Below are 18,195 nucleotides of genomic sequence, written 5' to 3'. Positions count from 1 at the left end.
ACATCGTGCATTAATGAATTCTAGAAGCCCGCTGTGTGCTCCATGAATACTTCATTTCGTCCATCCCGAATCTAGCACCTACCAATTTCACTGAGCAACTCAGGGGTGCATTGTTATTACTGAGTGCCAAACAAAGTTCTCTCTCCACACCAGTCACAATTCCAAACTCTTGTATCACTCTCTGAATTCAGCTATCTTTTTCTTTTCTTTTCTTTTCTTCTTCCATCTATAAAGCCTCAAATGCATACCCAAGTTAGATGGGCCACCCAAAGTGGCAGCTCTTCCCCAATCCTACATCATGTAGACTTTGTGGGTAGATGCAGGACATCAGAACACTTCTGGCCTCTGCCCATGTGATGCTATCTTGCCATGTGTGGTTGATGGTCCTTGCCTGAGTATCTCCCCTGAAGCACGGATTGGGAGAGGGGTTACAAGCAAACCTCTCACATCCAGGCTTCCTCCCCAGCCTTTTTCTGCCTTACACACTTCAGTTTTTACTTAATTATCTGTGAGCAATAGGCAATTCCCCCCACCTCCCAGGCTGATCCCAAAAGACATCTTTCATCCCCATTATCAAACTTCTGCAGGGGTCCTTCAAGAGTAAGCATCTCCTACTGTTCCCATTGGAGTATTTCTCCACTTTTACCCCTAACAAGTAAGATAAGATCACACACATGCAATGATACCCCACAGTCCTTTCCCTCTGCTTTTCTAGACAGCAAACAGTTATTTTCTTCAGAGCTGCCAGAAGAGGCACCTACTCTGACAGTGTTCACACATGAACAGCTAAAGGGCTAGAGTACTCTAAAAGCAAAGTCCCCATCCTCCTCACTTAACTCCTATCTCAGTGAAGAGCTTTAAAATCACATTAAAAAGAAGTCTCGTCTACTGAAAAATATATATCACGTACCGGAGCCCTTTCTAAGCTATCCCACTTGAAACAGCATGTGAGGAAATTACCACTCATCAAAACCTCCCTGCATGTGGTGATCTAGCACGTCAGGACAAAAGGCAGTAGCCTCATTTTTCCCCTCTTAGGCCTGACAGTTTGCCACGCTGGGTTTGTTTTTGTTCTTGCAGCCTCGAGTGATACATTCCAAGGTGGCTGTAACACAAAATATTTCCAAACGTGTATTAGTCCTCCTCAGAGTAGGCCCAATGAAATTAATCAGCCCAAGTTAGTCATGCCCATTAACCCCAATGGGTCTACTGTGAGCAGGACCAGTGCTGAATAATAATAATAATAATGATAATAATGATAATAATGATAATAATAATGATAATATTTATTACTTATACCCCACCCATCTGGCTGGGCCTCCCCAGTCACCCAAACAACACCCAAACTCTGGTTCTGAAGTTTAAACAAGGTCCCAGGTGATGGGCAGCTCTGGTCCCTTACTTTCCCATAACATGGTGGAATCTACCTTGAGGAAAATGGCATTGTCACCCCTAGCGTCAGCTTTTGTGAAGGCTCACCTCTATAAGCAGCACCCCTTCATTTTCATCCATCCCCTTTGGACTCAATCCACCTCCTTTCCAGGTCTTGGCTAAACAAGCTAGGTTTCTTGGTTCTCCGAGGATTACACTTCCCTTCAAGGCATCCACCAGAAATTCTTCCATGGACAGCTTGTCTGAGATGCTTTCTGCAGGCTGGTGGCTACATTTGGAGAAGCTCCGCTCCAAGCTCAGGCCTGAGAGGCGTTGCTCACCATCCACACAGGAAAGGTCATCAAAGAGATGGGTCCTCAGAGGGTTGAGTTTCAAGGGAGGAAAGAGGTCACTGTAGCCACAGAAATCAAGGGGAAACTTCCGATAAGGGAAGGGGTGTGGAGTCTCTGACTGAGGGGTAAAAATGTCTTGTGTGTGGGCCTTCCAGACATGGCTCAGGCACTGAGCAGGGCTGATCAGCTTGTGTAATTCTAGCTTTCCTCGGTTCTTCAGCAAGTCCAACTTGCCAGCAGGTAGGGCTTGTTTGGGTTTCTCCAAGGGGCTGAGATCGCAGCCCAAATCCTTGCATGACTTTGAAAGCCAGGAAGCGCTACTGAAGAGGGTGTCCGAGGGCGAGTCATCCTCCTGGAAGAAAAGGAGAAAAGAGTTACGTCAAGCACGATATGATTCTCTCAGCAGGGGCTGCTCCCAAAATACAAGCCTTCCTGCCAGGCCTGGGGGAAAAAATATTTCAAATGTTTAGGTGCCAGGCCAAAAATGCATTTCAAAATTCTTTGGGGCCAGATTCCGGGTTTCGGAAGGTATCGGCAAACCAGTTGCCTGGGATTTCGCTTGTTCTTACTCTCAGGAAGAAGAAGAAGAGTTTGGATTTGATATCCCGCTTTATCACTACCCAAAGGAGTCTCAAAGCGGCTAACATTCCTTTCCCTTCCTCCCCCACAACAAACACTCAGTGAGGTGAGTGGGGCTGAGAGACTTCAGAGAAGTGTGACTAGCCCAAGGTCACCCAGCAGCTGCATGTGGAGGAGCGGGGAATCGAACCTGGTTCCCCAGATTACGAGTCTACTGCTCTTAACCACTACACCACACTGGCTCTCAAGAAAGTACTTTACCTGGGCATGATTGAAGAAAACATAGAAAAGGCCTTACCTGCACTGGAATTGGTGTGCAGCTCTCCTGCTCTGGGGTTCTTGGCTTGTGAGGTGGGGAGGCCAACTCCTTGTGTGTCAGAAGATGGGATCTTTTCTTTCGCCGTTTCTTCCGGGACTTGCCACGATGCATGGCTTTCCTGTAGGCTGGGGCAATTTTGCCCTCAGTTGCGTAGGCCACATTGTTGGGGATCTGATCGAGACTATAAGATCGGCTGGCACAGAGAAGGGTATTGAAAAGGTATTTTAGTTTAAAAGCGGCAGCGACGACACACAGCCTTCTCTAGCTGAATTGAAAACTAAGAAGTATAAAAGGAGAAGTTAGAAGAACCTCTAGATCCTAAGAACAACGAAGCTTCTTGGCCACAAAATGGAATTCCATTTTGCACAACGCCTGGCAATGGATTATACAAGACACTGCATTAACAAATAAAACAAAAATAGTGCGACAAACACTAATTTTAATTTATGTGCCCTAAGTCCATTTCTTAAAATGTATATTTTGCACGGTCAAAGTACAAAATACATCTCTATTCAACAATGTTTTGCGGGTTAAAGGTGTTAGTCTATTGCGAGTGAGGGGGCTGCAATGCTGAAAGAACTGCCCTTATTCTGAATTGGCCTTGTTTGACCTCAGAGGTGTAGTCATGTTTACCATGTGATCTCTGATTGGCTAGGATCGTTCTGGGAAGGAGAAGCAGCCCTAAAAAGCAGTGGGAAGGAGACCGTGGCTTCACAACAGCCATCAACAACTGTGGAAAAGCGACAAAAAATGGTTTTTTCGGTAGGAGACATTTTACCCTTTGTCCCAATAAGCAATTATTTCTTAAACACACACACACATACACACAATGGATGACTGTTCAGCTCAACCTCATGTACTTTGTGCTTTTATCAGAAATCAGGTACAAAATAATACACAATAATTTGGATGTTCCCCCACTCTGCAGCTTCCTATCCTTTCTATTACTTAAAGCATTCAAAGTCATTGGCATGTGCCTCGTTCATACCTCACACTATTCCAAACCACAGTTTAGTGTGTGATTCCCCAGGTACTGTGCTGCCCTGCTGTGCTCAGCTAAGCCACAGCTTGGGCTTGGCATGTCGTCTGGGAGCAAACCTTGGTTACAGCTTGTGATTAATCTAGAGAGAGCTGAGCCACAAGGCCAGGTTCAAAGGACACACCAAGCCAAGCCATGGTTAAGTTCAGCATGGTGCAGCAAAAATGACAGCAGGAAAAAAGGAGCCATGTTCTCCATGCAAGCCTGCATAAAACACACGAAGCCATTGTTTGGCTCAGCATCACATGAGAACTAGGCCTTATATATAATAAACTCCATTGTGAATATTGGGTATTCAAAGCAAATCCTGTTCCCGGGATACAGAGTTAAGATGGAGCAGAAGATGCATTCTAGAATCAAAGTTCCCGCCCCGCAATGGAATTGAGATTTGTGGCTCTTTCTGCACACTGTGTGTTACAGGGGAGACCTTACCTGAATCGTTTGGTGTCAGCAAGAAAAGGCCTCTCAGAATACGTAGGGCTGAACTCCTGGCTGATCTCACCTGCAGGGAAAGCAAACAAGGCCAATACAAGCCAGGGTGAGGCAGGAAATGCCAGAGTCATACCATCTTCTGGAAATCAGCTTTGCTGTAGCAAAGGAGGATGTCAAAACTTAACTCCCAAAAGAGCCACGAGATCACCAAGAGGGACTGTGAGTATTCTGTTTGGGGAGATGTGGGGAGGAATCACAATTCTGGATGAAAAAATATGCAAGCCAGAATCCAAATAACTGCATATTTGATCTCAATGTCCATGGAAGTTTAGGATTTGTGTCGGGGGGGGGGCATGCTTCGCAAGTGGCTTCAAAATTTGGAGAGTGTTTCAGGAGCAGTTTACAATACAGCATAGGAGAGGACGGCTCAGTGGAAAAAAGGCTTCTGGGCATGGATAAAGTAGCCCTGTTTTAACACTTCAATTTCTCTTGTGCCTCATAATTGTTGATCTTTCCTACGGTATTCTAACTAAACCACTTGTATTTCCCAGAATTCGATCAGCAGAAGAGTTACATATGTTTGGTTTCTTTTATTTACTATTGCATGAAATGTTATTCTGACATACCAGCTCCTTATACCTCAGCAGTCGAGATCCTCCTGCAATGGCTGGGGAGTGAAGCAACAGCAATCATGGGGTATGTCGGCTGAACAAGTTTCCCATTAGTTGGGCTGATGGGGTTGCAGGTCTGCTAGAGGGCTTTGATGCAGAAAGCTACAGCTACAGCTTCACCCCCAGCCACAATCCAATTTTAGCCCCCCATCCACTCAGCGTTGCAGCTCCCCACTTACATTCTGCCTGGGCAATGATGGAGATGGAGGCTAAGCTCCCTTTCCCACTGTCTTCCTTGGCAGTTCCTTTGGCAATCACATCACTCAGAATCTTCCACGGTCCCTGGAACACATTTTTCTCTGGATCCTCTACTTTGCAAACACTGCTCTTTTTCTCAGTCACCACCTCCTTCGGTCCCTTATCCGTAGGAAGCTCCTTTGGGTGCCCAACGATAACTGGAGCATCTTGGCAAGCTATTTCCATTACGGCCATCTCCTCCTTTTGCTAGAAGGCTGGAAGATAAATCCCACAAAAAAGAACAAGCCATTAGAATAGATGCCCTCTCTTCATAGAACCATAGTACTATGGGGTAAGAAGGGACCCTTGAGAACATCTAGGGCAACCCCCTAAATGCAGGAATCTCAGCACATGGTCCAGAATGTACAGACCACACACTACTGAATCCACCTTCCCTCTCACAAACACACTGATGATGTCTGATAACAGGGAGCATTCACTAGCGGGGGAAATGCGCAAGGGTAGTCCCATGACAGGGACACGGGTGGCGCTGTGGGTTAAAGCCTCAGCGCCTAGGGCTTGCCGATCAAAAGGTTGGCGGTTCGAATCCCCGCGGCGGGGTGCGCTCCCACTGTTCGGTCCCAGCGCCTGCCAATCTAGCAGTTCGAAAGCACTCCTGGGTGCAAGTAGATAAATAGGGACCGCTTACTAGCGGGAAGGTAAACGGCGTTTCTGTGTGCGGCTCTGGCTCGCCAGAGCAGCGATGTCATGCTGGCCATGTGACCCGGAAGTGTCTCCGGACAGCGCTGGCCCCCGGCCTCTTGAGTGAGATGGGCGCACAACCCTAGAGTCTGTCAAGACTGGCCCGTACGGGCAGGGATACCTTTACCTTTACCTTTAGTCCCATGACACACATGCGGACTACAGACCTATCTCTCTCAGGCAATCCACACATGCACACAGACCACACATTCCTATCTTGCCCCCCCCCCAACACACACCAGCTATAAATACATATCTCTCCCAAGTGCATCTCACATATGATGGGTGCCTGCAGGAAATTTGGGGGCGGGTCAGGGTAAGTAAAACACAGAAAGGGTGGAATGGGCTAGTTTCTCGCAAAAAAAAAACAACCCCGAGAAGGATCGTGCCTGTATGTTTTGCCTCTCAGGTTCTAACTACCACTACTACTATTTCATCTTTATTCATTATATGCCACACATCTGACTGGGTTGCCCCAGCCACTCTGGAAGGCTCCCAACAAAGTACTGTATTAAACACACAATAGAACCTCAAAGATTAAAAACTTCCCTGCAAATGCTAGGCACTTGCTTAAAACCAAAATGGGGAAACTGAGGGTTATGGTACATGCTGGGGGCAGCAAAGAAGGCTTTCATGGGCTCTATGGTGCTCGCGGGCACGGGATTGGCGATTCCTGTTGAACAGGATGCTTTGGGCAGTGGATACAAGGCGGCTGTTCCTTCCTGTTCTGGGTGGTGAGAGGGAAGGATAGATAGACACATTCTCCCTTTCCTTCCCCCACCTCCATTTTCCTTGCTGTGTTGCATCACATTAGAAGGTTCAGGTCTGGGCTGGTTGCCAGTCCTGACTGAGAGCATTATATTGCTATTTAGCGTGGGCGGGTGGGTAGGGGAATAAGAAACCGGGAAAGGCATTCAGGGAAGTGGGGACAGTTCTCCTATAGCATGTGAGGAGGAGCTTTTAAAAATCTCGTGGCACATTCCTCCTCCAAACTTCGCTTTCAGGGCATGCGTTTCTAGGGAGGCCAGTTGTCTCCACCCTCCCACCCCCGGTCTTCCATCTTCTCAAATGATGCCCTAATACTCCATGACTCAAATGCTCTCAACCTGACCTTCCATCTCTCTCCCCACCCCCACCCCCTTTCTGTCCTTCAACATTCAGTGTTTGAACGAATTTAGACCTATGGACTAAATTGGAAAGCTTACACAGTCCGCCATATGTCTGGTTCCTTTCAGACCCCTCCAGACCCCCGGCCAACAGTGCAAACATGAGAATATAGTGGAGAAATAACGCAAGGATTTTAGTGCAGCTGTGGGTCATCTTCCCCACAAACGAGGGGGAAAGTGAGGCTTGTCACCAAATACTGATGGGCATTTTGAGCTATGTCTTGCGTGAAGTGTTTTGGTGCAGAGATAACATTAAGGTTTTTTTTATATTCCATATTTGGTAGCTTTCAATGGCATACAGCTCTGAGCTTTGGACTAAGTGAGCAGACTCTCCGTGACAGGGAAAGGAACTGCGGGGCACACTGCTCTCTTAGCCGCAACTGCAGCTGTATCAAACCGATCCGGCACCCGGCCTCCTGACAGCAGAGACTCCTTTCCCTGTTTCGCAAGGCTTTTTCATGGCAAGGTGCCTGCCAGTTTTCCGCCTCTCCTTTGAGCTTCACGCTAGCAAAGGGCACTTCCCAGTGCTTCTGATGAGCCAGAAGCAGAATGGGGAACCTCCGGACACTGCACCCAACTGGAGTGCGTCTTGCGAGAGACAGTGTCCTGTCTCTAGCTTGCAAGCCTTGTCCAGGCTGGGCACCCCTGCCTTCCACCGCTTCCTGGCACAGGCAGGTTTCCAGACAGGCAGAGGTGGTGTCGGCTGGCTGGGGAGGGTGTGGCAGAGCCTCAATGAAGGGCTGCACACACATTTTCTCAGTGCTCCTTCCTCCTGACCACATACACAGTACATCCTTTTTTTCTGTTTTTAGGAAGTCTGTCCTCTTTAGGCAGTTGTGTTTTTTTTAATGCACTTCTGCAAACCTTGGGGTTCCCTCAAACAAGGAAGATACCTCTGTTTTTTCACTGGCCCTATTTTGGCTACAAAGCTGTTATTGGGGGAGCGGTTTAGTCCCGTATTGTTTATTCTTATTTAAACAGTTTATATATCCCTTAACTCCCAAGGTTAATAAGTGGTTTATAAAGACGCAGTGCAAAAAAAGGAAGAAGTCAAAACTATAAAATCTCCATTAAAGTGCCTGATGGATGTTTGGTAGGGAGCGGGACTGTCTGACTTCAACTGGAAGGGAGTTCCATAAAATTGTGTCCTCAATACTAAACTCATCCCCAAAAACATTGGTGATCAGGCAGGGATGTAAGAGATTGGGCAGTCCTTGCAGTATCCTGAACCCAAATTGTAAAGGGCCTTGCAAATTAATACAAGCACCTTGAACCTGGCCTGGTAGCATATAGATTTTTGTTGCTGTATGTGGGGTGTTGTTGTTTTTTAGTCTCTATAAAATTTATTTAAGTTTCAGATTTTGAAATTTACAAAAATGGTCCTGGATACAATGATGGTCTATGGGATCAAAAGCCACAGAGAAAATGAGAAGCAGAGTCAAACTCCAGCCACAATCCTGCCCTTGCCTTTACCTGACCGTCAACGCTTACCTTTCCACAGACTTCTTACGATTATTGTTTAGTAGACCATTTTAAACCTGCCTTTTAACTTCAAAAAATGCCCAAGGAAGTTCACAATATAAATGAAATTAAAAATAAGAGCAGCAGTAAAATAATTTAAATTTTTTAAGAAATCCGCAGATAAAAACAAATTCAAATTAAAATGATGGGACAAAATGCTCCACGCAATGGGGAAAGTATCATATGCTTGCCAGAAAAAGAAGTCTTCACACCTAGGCACCTTTCCACCTGTGACCAACACCCTTGGCCCTGCTGAACTTGCACAGCTCACCTTGATTGTTCTCTCTTCTACCTCCCAAGGCTGCTTCTTGGCTTTGCACCAAGTGACAGCCTCTGTCTGAGAGCCTGCTTCTGCTGCCATCTCTGTTCCTGTAATGAACGCCCACGGCCCATTTCCCAACACTGATAATGCACTTTGGGCAGGATCTCCTCCCATGTTCTAGTTGTAAAGCTACCAGGTATGAATGGGGAGTCAGCTCGGCCTTTTTCCCGCTGAAGCTTGCCTCAAGTGTTTCCAAGTGCACTTCGTGCAAGGATTCCCTTCTGTGTTTTGAGAAGGGAGAAGTTAGGCCTCAAAAGTGAAACCAAGTCATCTGATTGCCATATACAGTAGTTGCAGGGGGAAGCGGCGAGGTTCTCACAAATCACCACTTCATTTTAGTAAGGCCTCAAGCCTCATCTTCCTGAAAGAGAACAGGAAGCAAAGGCCCTCCTTGTTAAAATAATATTTAGCTGCCCTTCCTGAACTTATTCAGGAAGATACAACGAACAATAGGGCGCTGTTTCGGGGGTGACCTTATCTGCAGCAGGGAAGAAAGGCTGCTTCCTCTCTGCGAGATGCTTTTTACCCAAAATCGAAAGTCATTGTTCCTTGTCCCAAGGTAACCCCTGCCTACCCGAACAAGGAATCCTAGGGTGCCTGAGCTACATATTCCTGTGCCAAAAGAACAAAAGTCTGTTAGAAGTGCTAACAGACAGACTGGTGCAGAGGTGGGCACCCTGTTGGTCCATGGTGTGGATAATCTGCCTGATGTCAGTGTCCAGGTAGAGACAAGGATGGGCAGAAATGCAGGCAAAAGGGATCTGGATGAACACATCCAGAATCAGAGATAGGAGAGGTTTCCATTTAAAATGCTAGACTACCGCATCCACACTTCCTGAAACAATACAGGTGGCAACCATTTTGCTTGCGTTCAACTGATGCACAGGTCATTTTGGAACTGGAAGAGGGCTTAACAGGGCAGGGTTATGCGTGCTCCAGCAAATCATGTGAATGCCCAGAATGCTGCCCCCGCACAAATGGGGAGTTGCCTGTATGCAAATCAAAGCACAGCCAGCCTTCAGCATTTGCACTTCTTTGAACTTGCAGTTCTCTAACTAATCCTCAATTATTATTTTTTTACAAGAATATGTGTATCAGGGGAAAGTGTGCATTGCAAGCATGCATGTCGTAAAAATGCATTATATCAAGGAAACTGCTTGCAGAAGTGTGTATGTTTGTGTGTTAGGAGAAATGTACACTAAAATTATGGCAATTTTTTGGTGAGGAGGGTCCTTTTCCAGGTCAAAACTGATGTGCAATTGTAAAGAACAAACCTAAAACTGGAAAAATGATAAAACAGATAAACCAAAACCAATAAATTGATCTATTAACCCTAACTGGATTAAAGGTTGTCCTGTTAAGAAAGGGGTTGCTCCATTTCATTTTTACTTAAATAACAGCAGCCATGGTGCGTGGGAAAGTGGTAAGTTAGTCTTTTCTCATCACACCACAGACTCAATGAAAGCTGCCCTTCCCAGAGCTGTTCCTCATCATGGCAACTATTTGATTGCAGGAGAAAACCAAACCACACATTTAGCATAGTGTATAGTTTGGCCCTGAGTCTATAAGGACCATGTGCTGCTAGCATCCCATTGCTGTATTATTAATCAAGACATGGAAGCTGAATTTGCAAACCACCAATTCTGGAATACAGTACTGTATGTGCTTTCCAGCCTGTGTTGCATTTTTAATTTTACACATCTTAGGCAGAAGCAGGCAGGAAACATCTGGCAAGCAACCACAGCAGCAGCTGTCCATTCATCAGCAATGAGGTATTTGAAACTTGTGTGTTGTATCCCCGCCCCCCTTAAGAGAAAATGTTTCATTCTAGAGTACAGTGGTACCTCAGGTTACATACGCTTCAGGTTACAGACTCCGCTAACCCAGAAATAGTGCTTCAGGTTAAGAACTTTGCTTCAGGATGAGAACAGAAATTGTGCTCCAGCGGCGCAGCGGCAGCAAGAGGCCCCATTAGCTTAAGTGGTGCTTCAGGTTAAGAACAGTTTCAGGTTAAGAACAGACCTCTGGAACGAATTAAGTACTTAACCCGAGGTACCACTGTAATACAAAGAAGCAATTTGTACCTTGTATCTATCTTGGCAAAACTGCATCTCAAGCATCAGCAATTTAAACACTGAGGATTGCTTTAAGCCAGTCACAGGGTGTTCCAAAAAACTACAATTTCATCTTTAATACACAGTGGACTTGAACCCATGAAACCTTATGCTGCAATAAAAGTCTCTAAGGTGCTGCAAGATTCTTTGTTGTTTTAACCCTAGGTTTGTAAACAATTGATCACCTGGGTGATCAGGAATGGTCTCCAAGCAACCAAATGGGGAAGAGTTTGTAAACTGAAAGAGAATTAGTTTGTTTTCATCTTCAGACCAAAGAAGATATGTGTCAGATGGTAACTTATTTACAAGACTAAACCATATTCCAAATTTCTCAAAATACATCCTGTAATGTTAAGGAGAAGCACCAAGCAGACACAGTATATGCTGGATTTTAATATACACAGGAAATCTTAAACTGCTATTAATAATGTTTTAAGACTATTACATTTCCAGTTTTGTGTTTTAAATGCAAATAAGGATTGGCATGTCTTATCATTGCACAGCACGTTGCCACAGATTTGTAGGGGGAAATGCATGAAACTGGAAGCCAAGAGAATATTGACCTGTTTGACTCAGACTGGCTGGACGTCACACCCACAGGAAGAAAAACAAAGTATAACAAGCCACTGAAGCTTCAACCACAAGGGCATAAGAGGAGTTTTCTGGGCCATCCTATCCAGTCCAGCATCCTGTTCTCACAGTGGCCAACTAGCTGCCCATGGGAAACCCACATGCAGAGGAGCACTCTCCCCGCTTGAGGTTTCCAGAAACTGCTATTCAGAAACATAACTGCCTCCAACCACAAACCACAGAAACCCTACCTAGCCCTTCTGTGGTCTCTGAAACACTACCAGACACTATCCAGACCATATTACCACTTCAGCACTAACTTTGATAGTTTTGTCCACATTGAACAAAAATGCACTACTGTCCTTATGCTACAGCAAAGTTATGAAACTCAAAGGTCCATACATTTTTTTGGTAGCAAAGACAAGACCTGTTATTGTTAGGATCCATCCCTCGCCATTGGCACAATTTTCTATGCCTGCTTGCCGAAAAGCCACATTATGTTCTATGGGGCTTACACACCTAGGGACGCGTGTGTAGAGGATTGCAGTCCTGACCTCACATTGCACCTCCATGGGAAGTCAAGGACAATTCCCCTTCTGCAGCTCTAAACCTTAGGTGCTGGGGGAAGGGATTACAGTGGTACCTCAGTTTAAGAACAGTCCTGTTTAAAAATGATTCAGTTTACGAACTCTGCAAAACTGTAAGTAGTGTCCCAGTTTGAGAACTTTACCTCGGTCTAAGAACGGAATCCGAACAGTGGAAGGGCACCAGCAGTGGCAGGCCTCATTTGGGAAAGCGTGCCTCAGTTTAAGAATGGTTTCGGTTTAAGAACGGACTTCCGGAACAGATTAAGTTCATAAACGTACCACTGTATTATTATTAGTAGTACTACTACTACTAGTAGTAGTAGTAGTAATAATAGTAGCAGTATACCACCCTGTACCTGTAGATCTCAGGGCAGTTCACAATATAAAATCACAATATGAACACAAAATACATGATAAAAATAGAAACAAAAACAACCCAATAATCCACAACACAAAGCAGCCAGTCCCAACTTTCCTATCTAGGTTGTAGACATAAAGTAAAGCAAGCATCTTTCCTATCACTACACTGAGCTCTCTGAAGGTCAGTGCAATTGAAGGGGTGATTTCTCTACCCACCCACCCAAGTTTCCAAGCTAGAGGGAAATGTTGGGGCTCCCCTTGCCATCGCTGCCTTTGGGCAAAAACTACTGTGGCAAGAATGGCAAACAGAAATGTAAACCCAAACTTACAACCTTTTTTCTTTTGATAGGTCTTTGGCCCAATTGACAATGCCTGCCTGCCCTGTTTTTGTGGCTGTGTTAACTGCTACACTTTGCCTAATTTTCTTGAATGCATTTATTTTTAATTTTGATTTAATCTATATTAGACATTTCTAAAAGAAACTGAAAGCCAAGGTAAAATGCTTTATAACTTTCAGACCTCACATTTCTGGTGTAGATCCTGGCAGGCTACTAGCTTGCTATTTGAAAGCTACTGTAGACAAGAAGAAGCCTGTTGGTCCTGGATGAAAAGAGCTGCTAGACGAAGGCATATGGGCTATGCTGTTATGTTTGGACTAAGTAAGTTAAACCAAATGAGGTGTGTGCAGGTATCCTGGGAAAGGGCAAGTAAAGGTTCGCAGGAAATAAACTCCTCACATGCTGCTCACCAAGGCTTACTGGGAGGCATAACTTGCTACATGCTGTAAGGTGCATTCAAGCTTATTTTCCTTTTTCCATCCCATCCTTCCTCCAAGGTTCTCACAGTGGCACACATACACCCCTGCAAAGTAGGTTAGGCTGAGAGGCACCCACGTGGCCCAGGATCATCCTTTGGGGCTTTGAAACCAGTCAACCCAAGTATAAGCCCACTGCAGGCATTACATCTTGCAAGGATAATACCTAGTGGTTTATTTACAAAGCGTTTGTACACTCCTCTTGAGTGCCCAATAAGGTGCTGAGCGGGGAGAAGAGACCTATCTATCTATACAAAACATGCATACTGGGGGGGGCAACAAGTAGCAAAACTTTCAGGCAAAGCAGAAAACAGCCTGCCAGCTTTTTAATTCTGTCAGATTCCTCCCAATTTTAATTCTGTTAACTTGGCTGACAGCTCCATCACAGAGCAGGAGACTTAAATCTCAGGGCCGTGGGTTCGAGTTCCGCACTGGGCGAAAAAATCCTGCCTTGCAGGGGATGGAACTAGATGATCCTCAGGGGTCATTTCCAACTCTATAAATAGTCAATGGTTCTAAATTCTCAACAATGGGATATTAGCTCCGCCCAAGGCATGATAGAGAACACCGAGAAAAGATAGACATAATATTTTACAAGGACAGGAAGAAACATCACAGACAGAATAATTACCACACAGGAAGAACAAGGGTATAGTTTGAATGCTTCACCTGCAGGTTTATAAAACATTTAATGTGTCCATACAAATGGAGGTTGTTAATATTGGAGTTGTTGTATAAGGGACTTCTATATTGACTGGAGTGTAACTGAAATTAATCAGCCTTTGGAATGCAGAAATGAAGTAAATCATCAAACCATCAATTCTAGCATGCAGGGGGGACACCGAAATTATATGATTTGGCATCTGAATGATTGGTACTAGTAATTGTATTCTAATTTGGCATTGCTATAATGAGGCTATTATTGGATTATTGTAATTAAAAACTAATAATTTTTTTTTTAAAAAAAGATACTAAATTCTCATCCAGAGACACTTAGGAGGTGGGAACGAGAAACGGCCGCGCCAGGCAAGCAATAGGTGCGGCAAATTGGGACTCCGCACCTGGAACGGGGGTGGGGGGAGTAATAGCTTGAGAGAGCTGCGGTCCTTCCTCCAGAGACTACAACTCCCATCATCCTCGGCCGTCGACCGGCGCTGCTTTCGCACAGGATGGAGGAAAAAGAAGCCTGAAGGAAGTTTTGACTGAGGAGCGCAGAACACATATGCACGTACACACACACGAGCATGCCCCTCTAAGCAGCGAATAGCGGGAACGGGCTGAGGGCTGAAGAGACGAGGGGCAAACCAGCGGAAGAAGAAAATAAGTTTTTTTGGGGCGGGGAGAACCCCCCCCCCCTCGCGCACACGGGAGAAGCAGCAGCAGCTTCAGGAAGCCCAAACACACCCCTTTAAAAAACAAGGTGCGGCACAAACCAGAAACCCACCTGTCGCGGGGCTGGGGGGAGAAGAGAAGAGACCCACAGCAGGCACTTCCGGCCTCCTTCCCTCCTCAGGCACAGACTGACAGGAAGCTCAAAAGCGGACGCCTCAGGGTGGAGGGGCAGAGCCGGCCCCGCCCCGCCATCCCGCCTCCGCCCAATCAGACGCCGCTATTTCCTCGAAGCCACGCCCCTCCCGCCTGCTTTCTCCCACGCTGCCTCGCGCCTTCCCCCGTCCACCTCCCCGCTCTCAGGGGAGGGGGTGTGGGACAAAATGGCTTCAGGGCTAAGCCACGCCCAGGCGGCGAACGAGGCCGGCGGTGACGTCACCCGCGCGGGCGTGTTCCTCCTCCCGCCCCTTTCAAGGCCCTCCAATAACGCTTCCTCCTTTCTTCCTGTCTCGTTCTGATTGGTTCCTGGGAGCTGCCCGTGATTTCCTATAACTGCTTTGGCTGCGGGAAAACGCAGTACAGTACAGTAGTAAGAAGAAGTGCTGTTTTTCTAAAAAAAAAGTTTAGGGGTACTCTCATTTTGACTCAAGACAATCACCATTTTATAGTTCAAATCGGGAAAAATACAATAAATAGTCAAAAGTATAAATATTCACAAAATGTTTAGGGGTCTGCTTCCCCCTAGGAAAAAACCCAATAAAATAATAATGGCTTGAGAGCGTTATATCCGGCTGGATCTTTTTCAATAAATTGTTTTCTCGACGGGTGTGACTCGAATTCAGAACGGGAGTCTTTCCCAGCATACACACACAAATTACTATGTAAGACAGTAAATCTGTTAAACAAAAATGACAAGCAAGGACTGTATGACGACTTGCACATGTAAGCATATGGTCTCAAACTGACTTTCTCTTATATGCTGCTTTTTGCGACAATGGCGACTGTTACTACTGATCCTAAGCTAAATAGTTTAGTTGCCCAGCCCTGCTTCGGATCCTCCACCAACTACCGTCCTTTCCCGAACCCACAGCCCTCAACTGCCTCACCTGCAACATTGAAAGCCTCATCCAATCTTCACTCACCTCCAGCATTCCACCCTCGCTCTTTCCCCTCCCTCCCTCCTTAACGTTCCCTTAATAATTCCAATACAATCGCCTTCGTCACCCTGTTGCACTGGTTTTCAACTTCCAGTAGCGTTTAGGTGAGCCCCGGGTGGCTGTCCTTTCATTAACCTGCAGCCCAGATCTTCCTGCTCTCTCTCTCTTTCTCTCCGAGGCACATTCAGGGAGAGCCGGCAGCTTTAACTTGCAGCCCGTTATCTTCCTGCATCTCTTCCTTACCGCCCGCCCCGTTTATCTTCTTAAAATATCCACACCCACCCACGAAAAATTCCTCCCCAGCTTCAGTAACTAACAGTTCCTCGGTTTTACACAAAGGGCTTCAGAAAGAATTAAGTAGTTTGATAGTGTGTGTGCCTGGGTGGGTGGCTGTGTTCTATAAGGAGGAATTTTTAAAAAACCTCTGAAAGTGGGGTCTTTTATGTTTCTCCTCCTACCCCAAACATCCCTCCCCCCATTTCTTCTCTACCTACCCCGCAGGCAACCCCCCATCCCCCTTAACAATTATCCAGCTTTGTTAGGGTTGCTGTATTTCAAAAAGTAAAAACCAGGACACCCCAAAGTTGTTGAGGTTTGACTTGTCTAAGATCCAGGACAAGGCACCGCCTTTCAGAAATTCCGCCCAAATGTCAATTCCATCTGGGAAATCCCAGTAATGCCAGCCCTAATTGTGGGGACAGGCAGAATGTTGCAGTAAAAGACCATGCCTGCATGTATCCCTGTGCTGTGTGTTTGTTGCTTTCCTACCCCGCAATAAGAAAGCATTTCTGCTGCTGATCTTAATCTTGTTTTGCCCTCTCCACCCCCAGATATACTCTAATTTTGGGAAAGCTTGGGGCTGCCCTGTGAAGTATGTCAGCTCAGCCCTCAGCAGCGTGCTCCCACTTTACGCACATGCCCACTGGCTGTTAAAAGCCTCTATTATCAGTAATACTAGTACTACTAATAATTTTATTTATACCCCCACCCATCTGGCTGGGTTACCCCAGCCACTCTGGGCAGCTAAAGGATGGAGAGGGGCCCTAAGATGCACTATGGTCTCATCCCACTACACTTTGACACCCCCCTTTATTCTTTATTATTAATACAGTTGCCTGACAACCCAGCAGCCTGACCCCTGTTTCCCAGCTGATGTCACAATGGGAAGGTTTGCAAGCAAGCATCATAATGCCCTGAAAGAGAGATGCCTGTCAGTCTGATGGTGATACACTTGCCAAGGCAAGTGCTGCCCATAAGTGATCATGAGCAGGAACTGTGAAGGTAAGAGGAGCTCAGATGCCAGGTTCTCGGGCTGGGGAGGGACCCTGTGCATTGGAAATGGAAAACCAGGAGGGTGTTGAGTGTCACAGGATTGTGCCTTGACTTTCAGGGGAACATTGGGGAGATGGGTTTTGCTCGTGCTCAAGGGCTAAGATTGCCACATAGGTTTTCCCACATATTAGAGGACAGGAAGGGATTCCCCTGAGAACTGTGCCAGGCAAGGAATCTATGGGCTGGCTTATGAAAACCACACCTGATTGAGTACTGATTGAGACCATTAAGCTAAGATGTAATGAATTTTAAATAGAGGATTGAGTAAAGTGATGAATATTTATGAACACAATGTTAGAGTTTTAAGGTAGCAAGAATTATATCATGCATATGACTGAAGGAAGTCACATGGGTATTTGGGTAAATGGTGAGTTGGGTATAGGGTTTAGGGTTAGATGTGAGGAATGCGTATATATCATATTATATATGTAATGTATAATGTTGAAAATGTACGGCAACTAACATGTAAAATAAATAGAGGGGGGAGGAGAAAAAAAAATAGAAATAAAACCACACCTGTGCTTCCTAGGCACATGAGCCCAATGGAAATAAGCATGTGCCCTAAAAGTACACTGTGTACACAGTCTATGGTTTTAAGGGAAAGGCCTCTAATGGGCTTTAGCTTGCACAGGACAGGAGCGTAGTGAGATTTATTTTGTATTATCTGTTTGCACCATCACTGTTTGCGACCCTTTACAAAGAGGCTGCTGTCCTGAGCGGCTGAAAAACTTTAATTTGGCACAGGGAAGCAACTGGAAAAGGTTGAAGGTCCAAGGTTGGCTCCTGTGTCCTGCCAGGGTCTGTGAGTTTAGACTTCTGGGTTCCCCGGCATTTCCCATATATTATCTCTTTCTTTGCTTTTATTTTCCTTTCTGTCTCCTAGGTCCTAAGGCATGAAGGTCAGAGAAGCTGCTATGGCAGCATGGACAAGCTGAGAAAGGGGAGGCCACCATACTTCAAAGTGGCATCTCGCAGGTGACGGGCACTGTGATTTTTGCAGCAGGGAGAGAGATTTGCTGCATGGTTCCCTTTCCGAGCTTAGCCCCCAACATATGCAGGTATAAGGTGGGCACCATACTGGACATGAGAGTTTAACTGTGGTGAGGGAGGAGGAAACCATTGCACAGCCATCACCAGGAGCCACTCTGCCCCTGTGTGGCTGCTTCTTGAGGTTGCTGCAAACACCTGAGTTGGGCCACTGTTTCCTTCTGATTCTGTTC

General features: G+C 45.9%; 1 protein-coding gene across 1 annotated transcript in view; it reads right to left on the bottom strand.

Moving 5' to 3' along the window:
- MAP3K14 (mitogen-activated protein kinase kinase kinase 14) overlaps positions 1 to 14,781 on the bottom strand; it is a 34,664-nt gene extending 19,883 nt beyond the window's left edge. The window contains exons 1-5 of the mRNA XM_083407600.1: positions 14,602 to 14,781; positions 4,944 to 5,216; positions 4,094 to 4,163; positions 2,602 to 2,815; positions 1,480 to 2,076 (exon numbers count right to left, since the gene is read on the bottom strand). Of these exons, the coding sequence (XP_083263726.1) occupies positions 1,480 to 2,076; positions 2,602 to 2,815; positions 4,094 to 4,163; positions 4,944 to 5,196 (1,134 nt within the window). The 5' untranslated portion in view covers positions 5,197 to 5,216; positions 14,602 to 14,781. The remainder of the gene's footprint in view (positions 1 to 1,479; positions 2,077 to 2,601; positions 2,816 to 4,093; positions 4,164 to 4,943; positions 5,217 to 14,601) is intronic.
- Positions 14,782 to 18,195: the final 3,414 nt, after the last annotated feature.

Source organism: Podarcis tiliguerta (assembly GCF_965153285.1).
Source record: "Podarcis tiliguerta genome assembly, chromosome: 13".
Lineage (NCBI taxonomy): Eukaryota > Metazoa > Chordata > Lepidosauria > Squamata > Lacertidae > Podarcis > Podarcis tiliguerta.
Note: the sequence above shows the minus strand (reverse complement) of the source record. Positions and strands in the feature narration are given on the sequence as shown.